Source organism: Epinephelus lanceolatus, chromosome 14 (assembly GCF_041903045.1).
Source record: "Epinephelus lanceolatus isolate andai-2023 chromosome 14, ASM4190304v1, whole genome shotgun sequence".
Lineage (NCBI taxonomy): Eukaryota > Metazoa > Chordata > Actinopteri > Perciformes > Serranidae > Epinephelus > Epinephelus lanceolatus.
The window spans coordinates 8,601,026-8,617,953 of NC_135747.1; the positions used below are offsets into that span (position 1 = coordinate 8,601,026).

Here is a 16,928-nt window from a genome sequence, read left to right on the forward strand (position 1 = left end):
TATGCTTCAGCCAAACAAATGAATGACAACTGGGCTAAATAGAAAGTTTACTTGAAAAATAACACTTTTATTCTATAGATAGCTATTAGCTGGTTTTACAAACACCATCCATGTAATTTAAAATGTGTTCAACACAATTAGGAAGAGCAGCTTTTTCAGAGATTTAGCGCACTTTGAGAAAAAAACATCTCATTGGGTTTGTCAACGCAGTGACAGACACTGTACACACATTTTCAAATTATAAATGCAAAATCTATGGTACAAAATTAAACCAAAAGTAGACATTAAGACAAACAAAAAAAGACATAACGCACACACTGTTGTGAACAGTAAATCTGACCACAACAGACTATAGAATAAAAGACTCAGTATGCCAGTGTAATGAGTTTAGCAATAAAAAAAGAAAAGAAAAAGGAAGTAAAAGTAGTCTCTTGCTGCAGGCAGAAGGTTTTTTTTGCTCTCAGTTTTCATATACTTGCATAGTCACAGAGTCATTTATTTTGGTGTTTAGGTTCAGTTCATCAGTCATCAACAATGCTCAGGAGACCACTCAGCTTCAGTCTACAGGCCAGTTCTTCCTCATGACTCGCCAAAATCTGTCGCTCGAGTTCCTTTAGTTGCCATGCCATAGATACAGGCGTGGTTTTAGGCCCATCTGCTTTGGCTGAAAGATCATCAGGCTCTGGCTCCTGAAAAGTCAAAACAATGACAATGCATGACTACTGCAATTCACAATTGCAACATTTAGAATATAATACTGATGAATCTCTTTATTTGCAGCCACATATAATACACTATCATCTAAGACATGTACACTGTTGCGATCACCCAGAATGACTGTTTGAAAAAGGAAATAACTTGTCCCAGGATCACTGGGTGAGGTGAGGGGACATGTCATACCTGTGTGAGAGCTTTGGCTGTGGGTGTATGTGTTATGGTTGTGGGCATGGACAGCAGAGTGGAGGATGGAATGAAAAGCGGTGTGGACAAGTGGTCGAGGGGGTCACCATCCAGCCAGCGCTGAAGCTGCTCCATGCTCCTGTAGAAGGGTGTTAGACAAGGTACAAGTGTGTGTGGTAGACAAGATACACACATATGGTAGATGATGTTTGTCAAATAATAAACGCAAAGGAGTGTCAAAATCCTTTTTGTGTGTTTTCAATAAACAACCAAAGACTAGACCTTTTTATCCATTTTTTGATTATCATTTTTTTATTCATGTACACCTTCTCTTTTAAATGGCTTATTCTATCAACATAAAATCTAGATGCAATAAAAACTTTTAAAAGCAGTGCTGTATCTGTACCTTTTGCTTTCAGCCTTCTCCTCCTCTAAGCTCTGGAGGACTCTGTGGGCCAGTAGCTCTTGTGCTGAGGGAGTGTGTGTGATGTCCAGCAGGGCTGTTGGTGCCTCGAGAGGCTCTACCACACTGTGGAACAACCTCTGTCTGAGGGATAGGCTGCTGGGTGGTGCATGTGCAGCTTCACTTGCCCTGAGGATGAAGGAGGATGGAGAGGGGAGTCAGGGAGAGAAATTGGAGAACGGAAAGCAAAAGTGTAGTATTGTGATAGTGTAGCTGCAATGTTGTAATACTGTGACTTGTACTTGATCGTATTTTCTTTGAAAACTATGAGTGACAGTGAAAGGAAGTCAAAAGTTGGTTTATAAGTACAATATGCAACTTTGAAATAAATAAGTACCATGTACATTAAGTGTCTGTCTATAATGAAAATGTAATTTCCCCTGATTTACTACAGTCTTAGAGATTTCTCGGTGAAACACACCAGCTAATAGATTTATTTGACCCCCCCTAACACACACTGAATGTGCCTGGTGCGTTTTGCCCTTTATACCATCTACTCTGTTTGTGTAGTAATTGCCTAACCAGCAGTGATCTTGGCCATGAATCTGAAGTGAGTTTAGTGACCTCAGGAAGTAGTAGTAGTAGAACGTACTGTGGAGCTAAACTTTGGAGGACTATTGCCCCTTTCAGAGTTGTAAGTAAACACTGTCACAGCAATATTTTGTTTCAACTGCAGATTGGCTGTATTATTTGTTTGCTTTGTTTGCTTGTACAGGGCTCTATGCTGCCTTTTTTACCTAGGAACACATGTGCTCCTAAATGATAAAAAATGAGAGGCACATAAAGAAATTTACGAGCACGAGGTCACAAGATGCACCCAGCAGTTTTAAAGTTAACATTTAAAAGAATGTTGACCGTCTTACCCTTCCCTCTCTTGCTGCTTCTCTCTGTGGGTTTGTTTGATGGCCTGGGTCCATTCCTCAGGCGGCTGGAAACCCTTCAGTGACTCTGTAGGGATGTAAACCAGGATCTCCCCACCATCCGTCACAGCATCTTCAACAAGAAAACAAAGAAAAAATTGCTCATTGTAATGCAAGTCATACATCATCAGGGGGTTCATTGCATAGGGTCTTGTTGTAAACAACAGTACAATAACCCTCCCCAAGAATGTTCTCACCTTCACAGACAGGTGGTCCGGGGATCTGCCAGTCTTTCAGCTTGTGGTCAATGCAAATTACCAGCACGTCGTCCCAAGGAATCTGACTGAAGGCTGGGCAAACATTCTCATTGCTCATGGTTATCTTGGATTTGGGGGTTCGGGTATGGTGACTCTTTAGCCTGACCCTTGCCAGAAGGTTTTCCAGCCGTGACATTAGGAGAGGCTGACTTTGGTGTGAAACTGGGATCTGAGCGGCGTAGTGAAAGATAGAGGAGCAGAGCTCAGGCCAGGAGGCTAGAAAGAGAGGGGGAGATAATAGTATAGTAAAGTAGAATACAGACATTATTGGTCTTTTGTTCATGGCATTGTACAAAATCCTCATGAGTACAAATGAAAAACATGAACATTAAGAAAAACTCTGCAGTAATTAATAGTCTCCCTGTGCACAAAACTGTTATCTCAGTCACTGACCTGTGGCAGATAGCTGCTCCCACTGTGGCAGCTGCAGGCTGAGGATGGCTTTGCATAGCCAGGCCAGATGCTGAGTAGAGTTCCAGCCCAGATGAGGGACAAAGTCACGAGTATCAGGCAGGCTGAACTCACTTGGCGGCCACGAAAGTCTGCTCAGATCCTGGGACGACACTTTATCAGCAATGTGAGCCAGGACGGTGTTGTACAGCTGGATGACAGGCGCGGGGTCCTGGGAAGGAAGACCCGCAGCAACCCGCTCCTGCCGATTGGTGTAAACTCTGGGACTGAATTCACGACTCAAACTGGCCTCTACAAGCTGCACCAGGGTCTGGCAGGAGAGCGGGAGGGGTGGTGGAGTGTGGGCAAGCAACCAACATGTAGCCTGGTTTAGCTAGAGAGATACAAGAGGAGAGGTGGGGGAGAAGTTGGAGAAGGCTTAGAGGAAATGTTTCAGAACTGTGAAACAATCTATATCAGTGATTCTGAACCTTTTTTGGCTTATGAGCCCTCACAATGAAGGAGGGTCTACAGGACTTGTTAAATCTTAGCACAGGTTGCATCATAAATTTGCACCAAAGAACAATGTTCCCCTCAAACTTCCTCTGATTGTTTCATTTGAATAATTATTAGAGGTCAAGGCGGGGCAAAACTATACACTTCACAAAAATCAAAGCTAACTTGACACAAAAGTCACATTAAAAAACAGACAAACATAAAAGAAAACTCTGTTTTACTCATTAATCATTCCACTACCCCTCAGATTTTGTTTTTCATTTTACACACTAATTCCAAATTCACTCTCCCAACACCCCCTCAACCGTCCCAACAACCCACTCCTCTAATCTCCCCCACAGTGTCAACAAGCATGCTATTGATGACTTGTTTTAAAAAAAATATCATTAATATAGGCTTTTAGTTTTTTGAGTTAAACCTGCAATAACAGATTTTTTTGGCCTCTTGGCGGCAGTGGAAACAAGTTGTGTGTACACAACATTGACACATCATCTTCTTTTAAGTAGATATGGCAAACCTGTTTGCAAACAGTTGCGTATTTACACACCCAGCTGTTATGGAGCAACATTAGCATTCATTTGGAGTTTTGTGTCTGTTCAATATTCAATCTTTGGCTCTGTTTTGATCTCCCCCAACTCCTGAGGGAAATATCTGGCTATTTAGTGGCTACATGCTCCTCTATATTCACCAGTCGTCTGGTGCTGAGCAGGTGGCGTAAAGCAGGTTTTTAGAGCTTTTTCATTAAAAAGTTGCTGGTCCAACAGCTGAACAATGAGCTGACACTTGGAATACAGTTCCATAAAGCTGAGACAATTAAACGTAAATCCAAACATAACATCACTGTTTCTATCAAATCCCAGTCCTGCTTGTGAAAGTAAAGGATATTAAACATAAAACATGAGGTGCAAAAGATAGGTATTCTTCTGTGATGTTAGTCTATGTATGGGTAATACCTTTTTGGATCCCTCTTGGTCACTTGTGGTCTCTGGTATGAAGAAGAATGTGTACTCTGATATCAGGCCTTCCTGGACCAGTGTGTGCAGCATCAGAGCTGAGGGACAAGACACATGAGAGGAATAGTTCAGGTTTCACACATTTCAACCAGATTAATTCAGCTCCTGTTTAATAACTACTGCCTGATGTAAAATGTAACTATTGCAACCACGTGCATTTTATCAATTGCTTTCTGAGCATGACTTTAATCACACAGTATACCAACTAGAAAACTATTCATGTCATTATTACTATTATTAATTACCTTCTTCAAGTTTCTGTGTATCATCAGTGCCACCCTCAGGCCCTGGTACCAGAATGACCAAAGGCAGCGGGCAGTGCCAGGTGCTGGCCTGCTGTAGCTGTTTGAGCTGAAGCAGGGCTGACAGCAGAGGTACATCCTGCTCGTCGTGCCCGGGCTTGGTGATAGGTATGGCGGGGAGCAACATGATTAGAGCTCCTGTCCCCTGTAGCTCACAGCACTCCTCTGTTTTGGAAAGGCCGTCTTCAGTCAGAGGGCCACGAGATGCCTGGGAGACACCAACGAGAAGACTGAGTCAGAAAACCCCATGTGACACAGCATTAAGGCACAGCACATCATTTTTGTATCTACCTAAATAACAAAACATTTATACAGATCGAGTAGAAAGTAAATTTTAAATACCAATGTGGCTTAATAAGTGTGGAAATATCATGTTTTATCGCTTTGTTGATGAATACACTGACTCAATGCTGAGATCTGTCTTTTACTTAAGTGAATTATTATTAGTTTTGTAAATTACAGTTCAGCGAGAGTTTGTGGAACAGTTCTGTTCATTACCTGGACTTTCTTTAAGCACCAGATAATAAACGGTACAATTATAAAAAGACGAAAAGTATGAATGAAAATACAAATTTTTCACTTTAACTGGTCACCTAAAACATGACTGGTCATCAATGTTATGGTGCACCATGAAAAAATGATACATATATATATATATTTTTATAATTTTGTGATATATATTGAATATATTTAGAATTTCTATCTTTGAATTTTCATCCTTTGTATCTCATTTTCTAATTCTTATTTTTACTCTTATATTAACAGCCATTCTTGAGAATTGGGACAAAACCTATTTTTTGCGGGGTGGGGGTGGGAGGGATGATATATATGAAATATATTTTAAAAGATCAAAATCTTGACTATTAAACCTTGTGATGAGCCAACCACCCACGGATTCATTTTTTATAGCAAACATAATGGATGGCAGACATGAGATCTGACAGAGTTGACAAAAAGTTATACATTTGATTATTTTACAGCAGTCGTAGTGAGTAACCATTTTATTATTCAAAGTTGCCTCTCATCTCATTGTTTCATCTCTTGATTTGTCATGATTTGTCCCAATTCTCAAGAGTGGGTGCTAATTATTACTCTTTATTGCAAATTGGCTTTTCAGCCCAGCTTTCAGAGTGTGCTACGCATGTTTCACTGCAATGATCAGTTACAGTATACAGTTATTGTATATTCTAACACTAGATGAGCCCTGTTGAATACACACAGTCTCAAAAACATACAGACTCTGTGATCCCTCTTCTTTGTGTTTAACTGCTGTCTCCCATATAAGCTGCAGTCTGAGCTCACCTTAATGCTGATGTGGACTTTGTGCGTACTTTGTCCTTTGTCCTGGAGTGAGTTGGTGACACAGAGGGTCTGCAGTGTGCCATCTTGCTGCTCCTCCCTCACCTCAGACCCCTTGCAGCCACCGAACTTCACCTCCAGCCAGTCAGACAGGATCCTGAAAAGAACAAACAGGACAGGACACACACAATGAAAGATTCAGCCAACACTGCATATCTTCAGTGAGAAGAAATTGTATAATCAAACTGCTGTTACTGTTGGTGACCCTTAGCCACATTTATATGCCGCTGCTTACCTGTCGGCCAGGCTGGCAACACTCTCGTGGTCGCTAGGTAAGAGTAGAACAGCTTTCCAGAAGATTCGATCAGGTGGGTCAGGCATATTTTCTGTCACCAGTGCTGGCAGGTCAAGTGGCGCCCACACTGTCTCACTGAGACAAAAAAACAAAAACAAAATAAGGTCAGATTGTGATGATTTTGCTTTGTGACATGAAACACTGATGGAATAAACATACAAAGGACTTACTCCAGCAGCTGCTGATAGTAGTAGTGAACTCTCATCTGGTGGATTGCTTCCTGTCTCACTTTCAACAACCTTAACAAAATACAGAACATGTATCATACTTAGGTTTATTACAGGGTTGACAAAGATAGCAGATTAAAAACTAAATCTATCCAACAACCACACATTATGTTCTGTAAATTATATAATAATACAGTGACAAACATTCTGATGTGTAATATTCACCAGTTTTTTTCATTCATCAATCCTCATGTGCATTCCAAAGACACACTTGGAGAACAACACTAATGGGAGCTGAGCATACCTGGTGCTGGAGAAGGCCAGAGTGCCGGCGTTTCCCAGGTTGACCAGACCACGAGCCAGATCTGCTATGGAGGGCTGTGCAGGGGCGCTGGGAGCCAGAGCCTTCAGTTTGAATCGAGGGTCCACACAGCAAGGAGCTGCAGGGAAACCTCTCATCTGTCTCTTCAGCTGCCGACGTACTGCTACCACATCACGCCACCTGGTGGTACGGGTGAGAGGAGAAAAGAAGACAGAGATAAGAACATTCAGTGGTTTACTGGTGCATCAGATTGATGTCGGCCTGTTATCAAATAATTATTATCAGCTGGGCACAGACATTTTTGGGTTTCATTTCATCGCTAAGAGTTAAATGATGGTCTGAATATTTCTGTTTCTTATCAACTTTTCCAGTTTTGTTTATTAAACTTTTCAGGGCATACATGAATCTGTGGTTTAGTGTCTAAGTTTCAATGCCCACGTCTGTAGAAGTAAATATGCATGGCTAAATATCTTTAAACATGGAGAGATTGGGAGATAGTAATAGTGATGAAAAAAAATTAAGTTTAAAAGAATTAATTAAACAAATAAATAAAATAAAAAAATAATAATCAAAAATAGAAATAAAGATAAATGAATAAAAATAAACATGAAATGAAATGGAGAGAGGACACAAAAATCTACGTAAAAAAAAAAGGACTAAAAACAAATAAATAAAATAACATTTTTTTTTTCTTTACAGTAAACATTTCCTAAAACACTGCAATGAAAAAGGAACCGTTTCTTACCTTTTGATGTACTTGTGAATGCGCTGCAGCTCAGCTTCAAGGATGTCTTCAACCAGCAGAGAAATGTCTGCATTCAAAGTCTCCTCAACAAGACTGGTACACACCTGCTCCGTGCACTTAGCCACACGGTCTGCTTTCTCATTCACTGCCTGCCTGAAAAAGGAATAAAAAATTGTCCATTTAAACTCAGCGAAATTCACTTGTGAAGACATTATACTTAAAGATATTCCTCTTAAATTCTAGCACCTTATTATCCTTTAAAGTAGTCTTGTTAATCATGTAACTTCACATCAGACCACTTTAGAATTTGGTTGCGTTTTAAAGCCTTACTGGATCTCAGAGGTGGCGGTCTCCTCGATGGTCTCATCTATAACTTCGTAGAGGAGTTCTGTGCAGAGAGAGAAGCTGAACTGAACCAGGAAGGCCTCATGCTCCTGCTTCCTCCTGTCACGGAAAAGAAAATGGGGGTGAGCTGTGGCAAATAAAGCTGCTTTTTTAATCGCTTAAAACTGACAAGGTACTCTATACAAAAAAAAATCATCACTAACAGCTTACAAAGGTTATTTTGGGTCAGGATAGAAGATAACACCCCCTTTTTTAACCAAGGTGAGTGCACTGATAAAACAACTGTCAGAAGACCAACCTGGCTTCTTCAAGCTTGCGTTTCTCTTCAGCAACACGCTCCTGTTCCAGCTTGATCTCGGAGGAGGACATCTCTTGCAGCATCTGGTCCAACACCTCACTCACCACTGACTCCACCTGAACACCGCTCTCCCTGCAGAACAAAAGGGAATCGGACAGTTAGTCATCTTAATACTAAAAATCCCGAGGTGTTGGATCTCCACTACCTCTACACATCGTAATCACAGAAATTATTGGTAACTGTAAAACAGTGGAATAACAGCAACACATGATTAAAACATATAATCCAAAAAAAAGCTGGTACAGATCAGCTGGATGGATAAAATCACTTGAACTTACGCTAGAGCTGCGGTGGCATAGCTGGCACCAGCATCAGCTACCTCCCTCACTGCTGCTTCAACCACCTCTTCAATCACAGAGTCCACTTCAACCATAATGTCCTGCAGGAGAGAACAAACACAGCAGTCACTGTCATGTCCAACAAAAGAACAACCAGTTCAGTGTTGCTTTAATAAGCTCTAATTAATACAGACTTTACCTTTTTTGGTTAATCTTTATATTATATTTAAAGAGTGCAACTAATTTTATGGTTATTTCCATTATCACTTAATCTGATTATTCATTTCTCCACTGATAATTTGATCTATTAAATGTCAGAAAACAGTTTAAATGATCCTCCTAATTTCTACTAAAGCCCAAGGTGCCAAAACCTCAAATATTAACCATACAATCACATAAACAAAGAGAAGCAGCAAATCCTCACATCTGAGAAGCTGAAACCAGGTAATGTTTACTATTTTTGCGAGATAATTATGAGAAAAACTAAATCTATTTTCATCAATTCATTGCTTAGACATTAATTATATTTTGATACAGAGCCAAGAAACCTTGCCCACCTCATTGCTATACACCGGCTGAGGTTTGGGTGGAGGTGATGGTGGTTTGACGGGCTGAGGTTGAGGTATCGGCTGGAACAGCTGCTGGGCGTCTACTGTCTGGGCCGAGCTCTGGTACGGTTGACTGGGCTCTCCTGTCTCATCTGTAACAGCTGGGGGCAACCCGAACGCAGCAGGGGTGTCTAGAATGACCTGTGCAAGCAACTCAGCGCTGGATGGGGCCTTAACCTCCACCTTAGCAGCAAGAGCTGAGACAATTAAGAAACATTACAGCTTTTATTAATGAGACAGATTCTCTACATTCTTTAAGAAGTGATAAGATTACATACTTATAACTTAATATTCATTTTAATTCATTTAGTCACAGTAGAAGTAGAGAGAAGAGTTTTACTGCTCATAAAAATAAGACAACCTGTCTATTGCAATCCTTAGCAAATGCATGCACTGTAAATGCAGAAAAAAATGTCAGAGGTTAAAAGGAGTGAATACCTCTGAATGGGCTTTGGGTGGGCTCAGCCAGTGGGCCTTCTCCACGGTACTTGTTCTGGGAGTCAAAGCTGCAGACAGGAGTATGCTGGACAGGGTTGGGGAGGGGGCCTCCGTTCACCACCTCTCCAATCAACACTGTTTTCTTTGCAAGGATGACCTCCGACTTCTTCTGGGCCAAAGGCAGCTCTGGCTCCTGATAGGCTACCCGACTCAGCTCAACCACACTGTGAACAAGATTTGGGGAATTTTTTGTTGGACATGGGCTATAATACACGATGAAAAGGGGTTACAGTACTAGTGCCAATGCCAATGCCAATGCCAGTGACTCAGTGACTGTTAGCTAAGGGTGCTCTCACACCTGTGGATGGGTTCATTTCTTCCATACCACTGAAATTAGCAGAGAGCCACTAGCAGCCCCATCACATAGCCCTCTATGAAGATTTTTACATTTTTCACTTATAAATACTTAACTGTGAGGAATAGGTATATAATGCTGGGGCTGCAAAGGTGTTGTCATATTAAAACCTCATTATTTAAATTAAACTGCTCAAACTTCTGTCAGACCATCAGTACAAACTCACCCTTCGTTGACATTGAGGCCATACTGCTGGATGAAGTCAGTTGCCTCTTCAGTGTCGCGAAACATTAACATCCGAACTATGTCCTCAACTGGAAATGCAGTTGATCGTGGACCCACAGTGTGGGCCATGTTCAAGGTCTTCAAGGCCTTAGCTCTAACCTGTGCGCACAAAGACACACGCACATTTGACAAAACATAAATATCAAACTACACAAACTTCTCTCTGGACCTGCTTTATCATGCAACATTTTCAAACATCATTTGTATCCACTACTTTAATACCTGCAGTTACAATGTTCGTACCAATAGGCATAAAATACCATTAGATATAATGAAGCAGTGCCATGTAACAGGGGGATAATGACTATGGCCTGTATTCAGCTCATGCTCATATATTTTCCTCATATTCTTTCATACTTCTAAAGTCAAAGAACACTTCCAAACTAGTGAAAAACACTTTAAACAAGCTCAAGGTTTTTTTTCAGTCTCAGTCATAGATGAAGCAAACAGTTTCTGACCTGATTGAAGTATCTGTGTAGGAGGCAGCTGGCGAGGTATGAAGCTCCTTTCACCAGCTTGAAGAAGCGCACAAAGTTGTTGCTATTGACTGCAGCGAATGCATGCACGGCAAACTTCACCTCAGGGGAATTTCGCACCTCGTCACGGAACTGCTGCACTTCACTGTGTGGACATGAAGTGTGAGGAAGTATTTGTTTAGGGAATAGAGTGAGGTGCAATATGCAGGGAGCGCAGACAAACATGCCCCAAAAAAGTGATGTCACAGCTGGAGATGTATGAAAAATATTTCAATGTGCTACTTTCTTAAAAGAAAGACTAACTACTTTTAAAAAACTAATAATCATTTGCGTGTGCATTTCAGTGGACTGACCGTAAGATGTCACCATCATTGAGTTTGAGCAGCACATTGTACTGGCGAAACTCTGCCTCCAGGGGACAGTAGATGTGGCGTGTGGCCAAGTCCTGGTACATTTCTTTGAGACTCTGGAGGCACTTTGTCATGTTCTCGTTGTTGATCTTGGCATCGAAAGAAGACATAGGCTCCTCGCAGAGGTGGTGAGCACAGTGCACATGGAAGCGTGTACACTTCTCAATCAGCGACACCGTGTGTGGGCAGCACAGGTGCTGCTGGATGATGTCCTGTGAGTGTGACAGAGGAATGGCTGGGTTTTCAAACCAGTCTACAAAACATGTCCTCCACTCTGCTTAACCATGACTAGACCCAGATAGTGTGTTGAAACAGATGCTAGTAGACACTGATGGACAGTATTTACTGTCCAGGTAGCTGCATGTGAGGAGGAAAGTAGAGCAAAATTTGTCTTCTAACATCAGGTAAGTTTCTTGAAAACATGGGTGTGTTTGGAGCTATTCAAACATAGAACTTAAGAGCTTTTTGCCCAAGTGGTAATACAATTGTCAAACAGTTGTAACAACACATTTTCTCCCTAAATCCCACATCTGCAATTTTTACATTATGATTTTTAAAAAAAAAATAAATTAAATGTAAGTTAAAAACTGTATGTAAAATTAAATGTATTAAGCCTTTAGACATGGTATGTAACATGATAGTGAAGAACAAAATGAATGGAAGATGTGCGATGAATCACATTCAAATAGCTGGGAGAGGTAAGCAGGCCCTTACCTTGCGAATGCCGCGAGTCCTGTTCCAGACAAAGTCATACCAGTCCCGGTAGTTGTCATGGCCCAGGTCCATGATCTGAGTCACCAGATAGTCCAAGGTCATGCTGAGTACAGGCAGGGGGCGCAACTCATGGGGCAAGGGCTCTTCCTGGTCAGCTGATGAGCGGCTGTACTCCTTGATGGCTGCTGAGTGATCCACCTAGTCGGGGAGAGGAGGTGACAGTCTCAATTCATGTTCACAGTGTCCCTCATGTCCTTAATGTACCTGCAAGCTTTATTTTGGTCCCTTTTTACTTTGCATTCCTAAATTGATAGGGAGAATAGCAACAGACCTACGCTGTAACAGCTCACAGATTAAATTAAAAAGTGAAAGAAACCTCAGTAAACCGGAGACAAAATCTGTCAACATACTGCATCAACTGAAAAAAGCCCTATATTCTTGAATCTGAATGTGGAACAGAAGCATTAAGGACATTACCATCTCTGTATCTGGGATGACCTCGAACATGCTCAGCTGTTTCCGTGTTTCTCTCATGTACCTCTCCTTCTCTGGGCACATGTCAGGACACATCCCCACAAACACCTTTGACAGGTCCAGGTCGGTTCTCTTGGGCCGACCTGTGTGGAAATATTACGCTCTCAGTTAAAATGTCTCTCATGTTTTTAGCGTGTTAATGGCTGCAATAGCTTGGTGTGAAAGGTGGCTAAACCTTGACGCAGGATTTTGTCTCTCTGTTCCAGGAAGCGATACTTGTCCTCAGCTGTCTCAGCTAGCTGGCCAATGAGGTGGAGGAGGGAGGAAGGGACTGGGCGCTCAGAGCTCTGAGCCTCTGTGCTACTCTCTCTCTGGGGTTCAGTATCAAACTGCAGAGACTTGGCTGATGACGACTTCTTCACTGGAGAACTGAGACATGGAAAGACATGTGAAAGACAGTCACAGCACAGCAGTTAACTTTAAAAGACTATTTTTAGGGTGTTCATTGGTCCAGGCCTGTTACATGAAGGCATTTTAGCTAACATTAAATCAGCAGCAAAGTCAAGCCTGTGGCAACCTGCCATGCAATGTCTATGGAAAGTTGTGGCGGCTGCTCTGAGTTGCGGCCGTTTGATTCCACAGTGAAGTGTGGCCAAACTAAAAATTTGGGACAGTTTAGTGGTGAACTACAGCCAAAGAAAACCTACAGCCAATCAATAAACAGAGTTCTGTGACTCATGTGAAGAATTTCTTTCTGCCTGAAAAACAAGAACATGCTTCATGTGAATGCAATTATCATAGCGAGCCGCAGTTCGATGCTGCTTTAAGTATTTTTGTCGTTACAATAACAAACAATTTCATACAGGTGCAGGTGTTACCTGCAGCTAAAGGTCATTGTGCTGCTGACTGCAGGTCTTCTGAGTGGGGAGGAGGCAGCCTTGGACTCTGTGTCTTCCTGACTTTCTCCCTTTGCCTCCTCCTTCCCTGCAGCAGGTCTGCTCCCTTTGTCCCCTGGACCTAAAGCACAAAAAGCAACACAGTGACTCACTGCAAGGAATTAAAGGTAATATGAAATAAACGACTCAGGACTTAAGTATATAACAAAGATCTGATTTACATTTACTTTTGAGTGAGGGTCTGAATCTCTACACAGTAATATCAATAGAGCAGAACTGTGAATGCTGGGTGCTAGCAATCATTTCTACATTAAATAAACTTTAATGATAATATACTGTATTTACTCTGCTTCTTTCTCTGCCACAAGAGAAGGAGTTCCTGTCTATGCAGGACTTTGCCTTTCTTCTTTGCCTTTGCCGCTGATGCCTGAAAGAGATTACAAAGACAGAAAGTGAAATAAGATTGTGATTTCATTGAAAAATAAATACACATCATCATCTTTGGCCTGACTAACTCAGCAGGATAAGTGACTAAACCAAGCTTATTTAAAATCGGATTGATGCCACTGACTAAAACTGCAAGGAATAATAAAGAGAATAACAAATCCAAACAACTAGCAGTAAAATCAGTGCTTCACCCTGGTCATATAAAACAGGATATAGCAGGTAGTTGACACTATGAATTATGAATAAAACTTACAGCAGCATATTAAGTGGGCTGCAATAACAAAGCAATCTGAGGACCAGACTGGGAGGGCAGTAATTATTAACTACCAGTTCTGATGAGGTCAGCAAACTCAAAATAGCCAGAGCATGGTAAATATGCTTTAATGGGGATAAATTGCATCAACTCACGTGGTCATCAAAATGTATTATAGCCAGGTTCTTGGCAGGCCGGCAGAAAACCTTACGGACTTTGCCAAAACGATTAAAGTGCTTCTCGATTATGTCCTTCTTGTTGAGGTTTGGAGGCACATTCCTGCACATGATGGTGGTGCAATCGGTGGGAGACATGCCACTCAGGCTCTCTAAGCTCTCGCTGCGTACACTGCGTCTCACAGGGGTTGTGTTGGTTAGATTTGGGTCTGGGGCTTTTGCTGGGTCTAGAGAGGGTTGATGGGTAATAGGCAGACAACAGGATGAGTATATTCTAATAATGTAATCCACTCTTTTAAAAGGTCCAGTGTGTAGGAATTAGTTGCATCTAGTGAGGAGGCTGTAGAACTGAGACTTCTCCTGTCTGCCAAACATGTAACAGAACTATTGTAGCTATTGCCAAAAAGATGAATGGTTCAACCAAGAGCCAGTGTTTGATTTGTTCTTTCTGGGCTACTTTAGAACAGCATGGCGGACTCTGTGGTGGAGGACATGCTTCATAAATATAAACAGCTCATTCTAAGGTAACAAAACAACTTTTTCTTAGGTTTTCAGGTGATTATAAACTAATGAAAACATAGTTATGAATATTATATAAAACTTGTGCCAATAGATGCCTCTAAATCCTACAAACTGCACCTTTATTTAATTAGATATGTATTTGAAATTCAGCAGGATGAAAATTTCTGAGCTTCCTCAGAACCAAAAGCTATTGTATACTATATTCAGGCAAGTAAGATGCATTCTTTTACCATGCAGTGTCTTTAAACTGGTTTTATAATGCAGGTAGCACACAGTATCTATATTTTATGTCTCACCTGATTCTTCAGCTTTTTCCAGCACATCCTTGGTCAGTCCTTGTGCTGTGGGTTGTGCAGTAGGTAGGTCATCCCCCTGAGCTTGGACTTCTTCTTCTCTCTCTGTCTCCTCCCACTTCAATTCTTGCTGCTGAGTCTCCTTTGTGGCCTCTCGTCTAACTGGCTTTGGGCCATCTCTACGAAGAGCACTTAATGCCCTACCAAATAAGCCTGCTGGTGGGCCGCGGGACCGCATTAGGGGCCTCTTTGAAGGGTGTCTTGGTGAATCTGCTTCTGCTGTAACATCTTCCTCTTCCTCTCCTGTGGCAGACTTCTCTAGGCCAGTGCTGGGAGCTGCTGGATCTTCCTTGCGCTTGGTGCCTTTGCCAAGTCGTGCAAATACATTTGTGTCTCCTGGGCTCTCAAGGTTGCTCCCTTTGTCCTCTGTACTTGTGTCTGCTTTAGCTTTGGTGTCACCAAAAGCTGGGGGCTGACCAAAATTTGTTCCTCCAAAAAGGGGTGCTGCCTGGGTCTGGAGGGCTTGAGCTGAAAAGCTGAAAGACGATGGGGTGGTGGGCTGGGTGGTAGGTGCCTTAGTGCTGGAGCTTGAGGGGGCGGCTGGCTGGGAAAAGGTGAACTGCAGCGTGTTGGAAGGAGCGCTGCTATTGCTAGTTGTTAATGGATTATTTTGAGCAGAGACAGAGAGGGCTGCAGCCGGCTGTGAGAAGCTGAAGCCCAGCTGCCCAGACTTAGCCCCAGTCAACAGAGAGAAGCCACTTGTTGTGGTGGTGCTGCTGCTGCTATTTGTGGTGCTGGAGCTTGTCTGGGACCCACTAGTGCCAAAAGGTGAGCTGGACATTGAAGTAGTTTGAGGGTTTGTGGGCTCGGGGCTCGCACTAAAGATGGGTTTGAACAGTGCCTCATTGGCAGGCTTGAAACTGAATTTCGATGATCCAAAGCCTCTGCTCTGGGTTGCACTCTGAGCTGCACCAAATACACTGGTGGTGACACTGGTGGATGATGGTTGTCCAAACACAGACTGCCCAAAACTTAGCGGCTGAGGTTGCCCTAAGGCAGCGGTAGAGCCAGAAGTCATCTGAGGGTTTCCAAACCCAGAGGACTGCTGGACACGTCCTGTGGCCTGTTGGTTGAATCCCGGAGCCTGCCCAAATGCAGACGGCTGCCCGAATGAAGGTGTCTGGCCAAAGACTGAACTCTGGTTTGGTCCACTAGTCTGTCCAAAGGCTGGTGCTGTGCTACTGCTACTGCCAAAGCCTGAGCTACTCATTCCTAATGGTTGCTGTCCAAATGCTGGAGCTTGGCTTATTGCAGGTAGCGAAGGAGCCTGTGTAACGTTAGATGACTGCCCAAAGGCAGGGGCTTGTCCAAAAACGGTATTTCCATGAGGTGTGGGCTGATTTAAGACGGATGGCTGTCCAAACGCTGATGGTGGAAAAAAGCCCATTGCTTGGGGCTGATTGGTAGAACTTTGCTGCCCAAATGACTGGAACAAACCACTCTTCAAAGTGTTGCTTGGGGCTTGAAAAGCTCCACCTTGTGGGCTGCCAAACGGATTGGATGGATTCATGGCGCAAATATCAGCAGAAGTTTAGTATCCTTGGTATTTTGTTGAAAGAACTCTTTCTTGTGCAGTCATTCAAGCGACAGAAATATGCATCACTGATCCTGTCTCTCAAGGTTTTCGCTGTAAACACCCTACCACGTAAAAGTCAACACTATGAAGACAGGATGGCTCGGCCGTTAGCACTAGCTAGCTAACACCACAAACATTGTAACGTTAGCTTAGCGTTTGTTCCACTACCCTTACAATTGTTATTTTGACATGTAAAAACCCCCACGACGCAATACTGCAAAACTGTTCGACTTTCATACGAATAAAAAATCTCACCGTACACAGTTCGAGTTTGCTATGTTGACTTTTTGGTTTAGTTCATACACATTTTTCCAT

The 16,928-nt window shown here is 42.4% G+C and overlaps 1 protein-coding gene across 1 annotated transcript; it reads right to left on the bottom strand.

Moving 5' to 3' along the window:
- Positions 1 to 49: 49 nt before the first annotated feature.
- mcm3ap (minichromosome maintenance complex component 3 associated protein) lies at positions 50 to 16,924 on the bottom strand. Its single transcript, XM_033617667.2, has 28 exons — positions 14,981 to 16,924; positions 14,142 to 14,389; positions 13,632 to 13,713; positions 13,269 to 13,407; positions 12,626 to 12,819; positions 12,394 to 12,533; positions 11,917 to 12,114; positions 11,146 to 11,414; positions 10,775 to 10,937; positions 10,258 to 10,415; positions 9,677 to 9,900; positions 9,188 to 9,435; positions 8,631 to 8,731; positions 8,293 to 8,424; positions 7,980 to 8,093; positions 7,650 to 7,802; positions 6,887 to 7,084; positions 6,586 to 6,654; positions 6,356 to 6,490; positions 6,064 to 6,217; positions 4,705 to 4,969; positions 4,400 to 4,497; positions 2,934 to 3,324; positions 2,481 to 2,756; positions 2,227 to 2,356; positions 1,307 to 1,492; positions 901 to 1,039; positions 50 to 689 (listed from the first exon to the last, which is right to left on the bottom strand). Exons 1-28 carry the CDS (start codon positions 16,545 to 16,547, stop codon positions 522 to 524), a joined length of 6,339 nt encoding a protein of 2,112 aa, XP_033473558.2. The 5' UTR covers positions 16,548 to 16,924; the 3' UTR covers positions 50 to 521.
- Between the last annotated feature and the right edge of the window lie 4 nt (positions 16,925 to 16,928).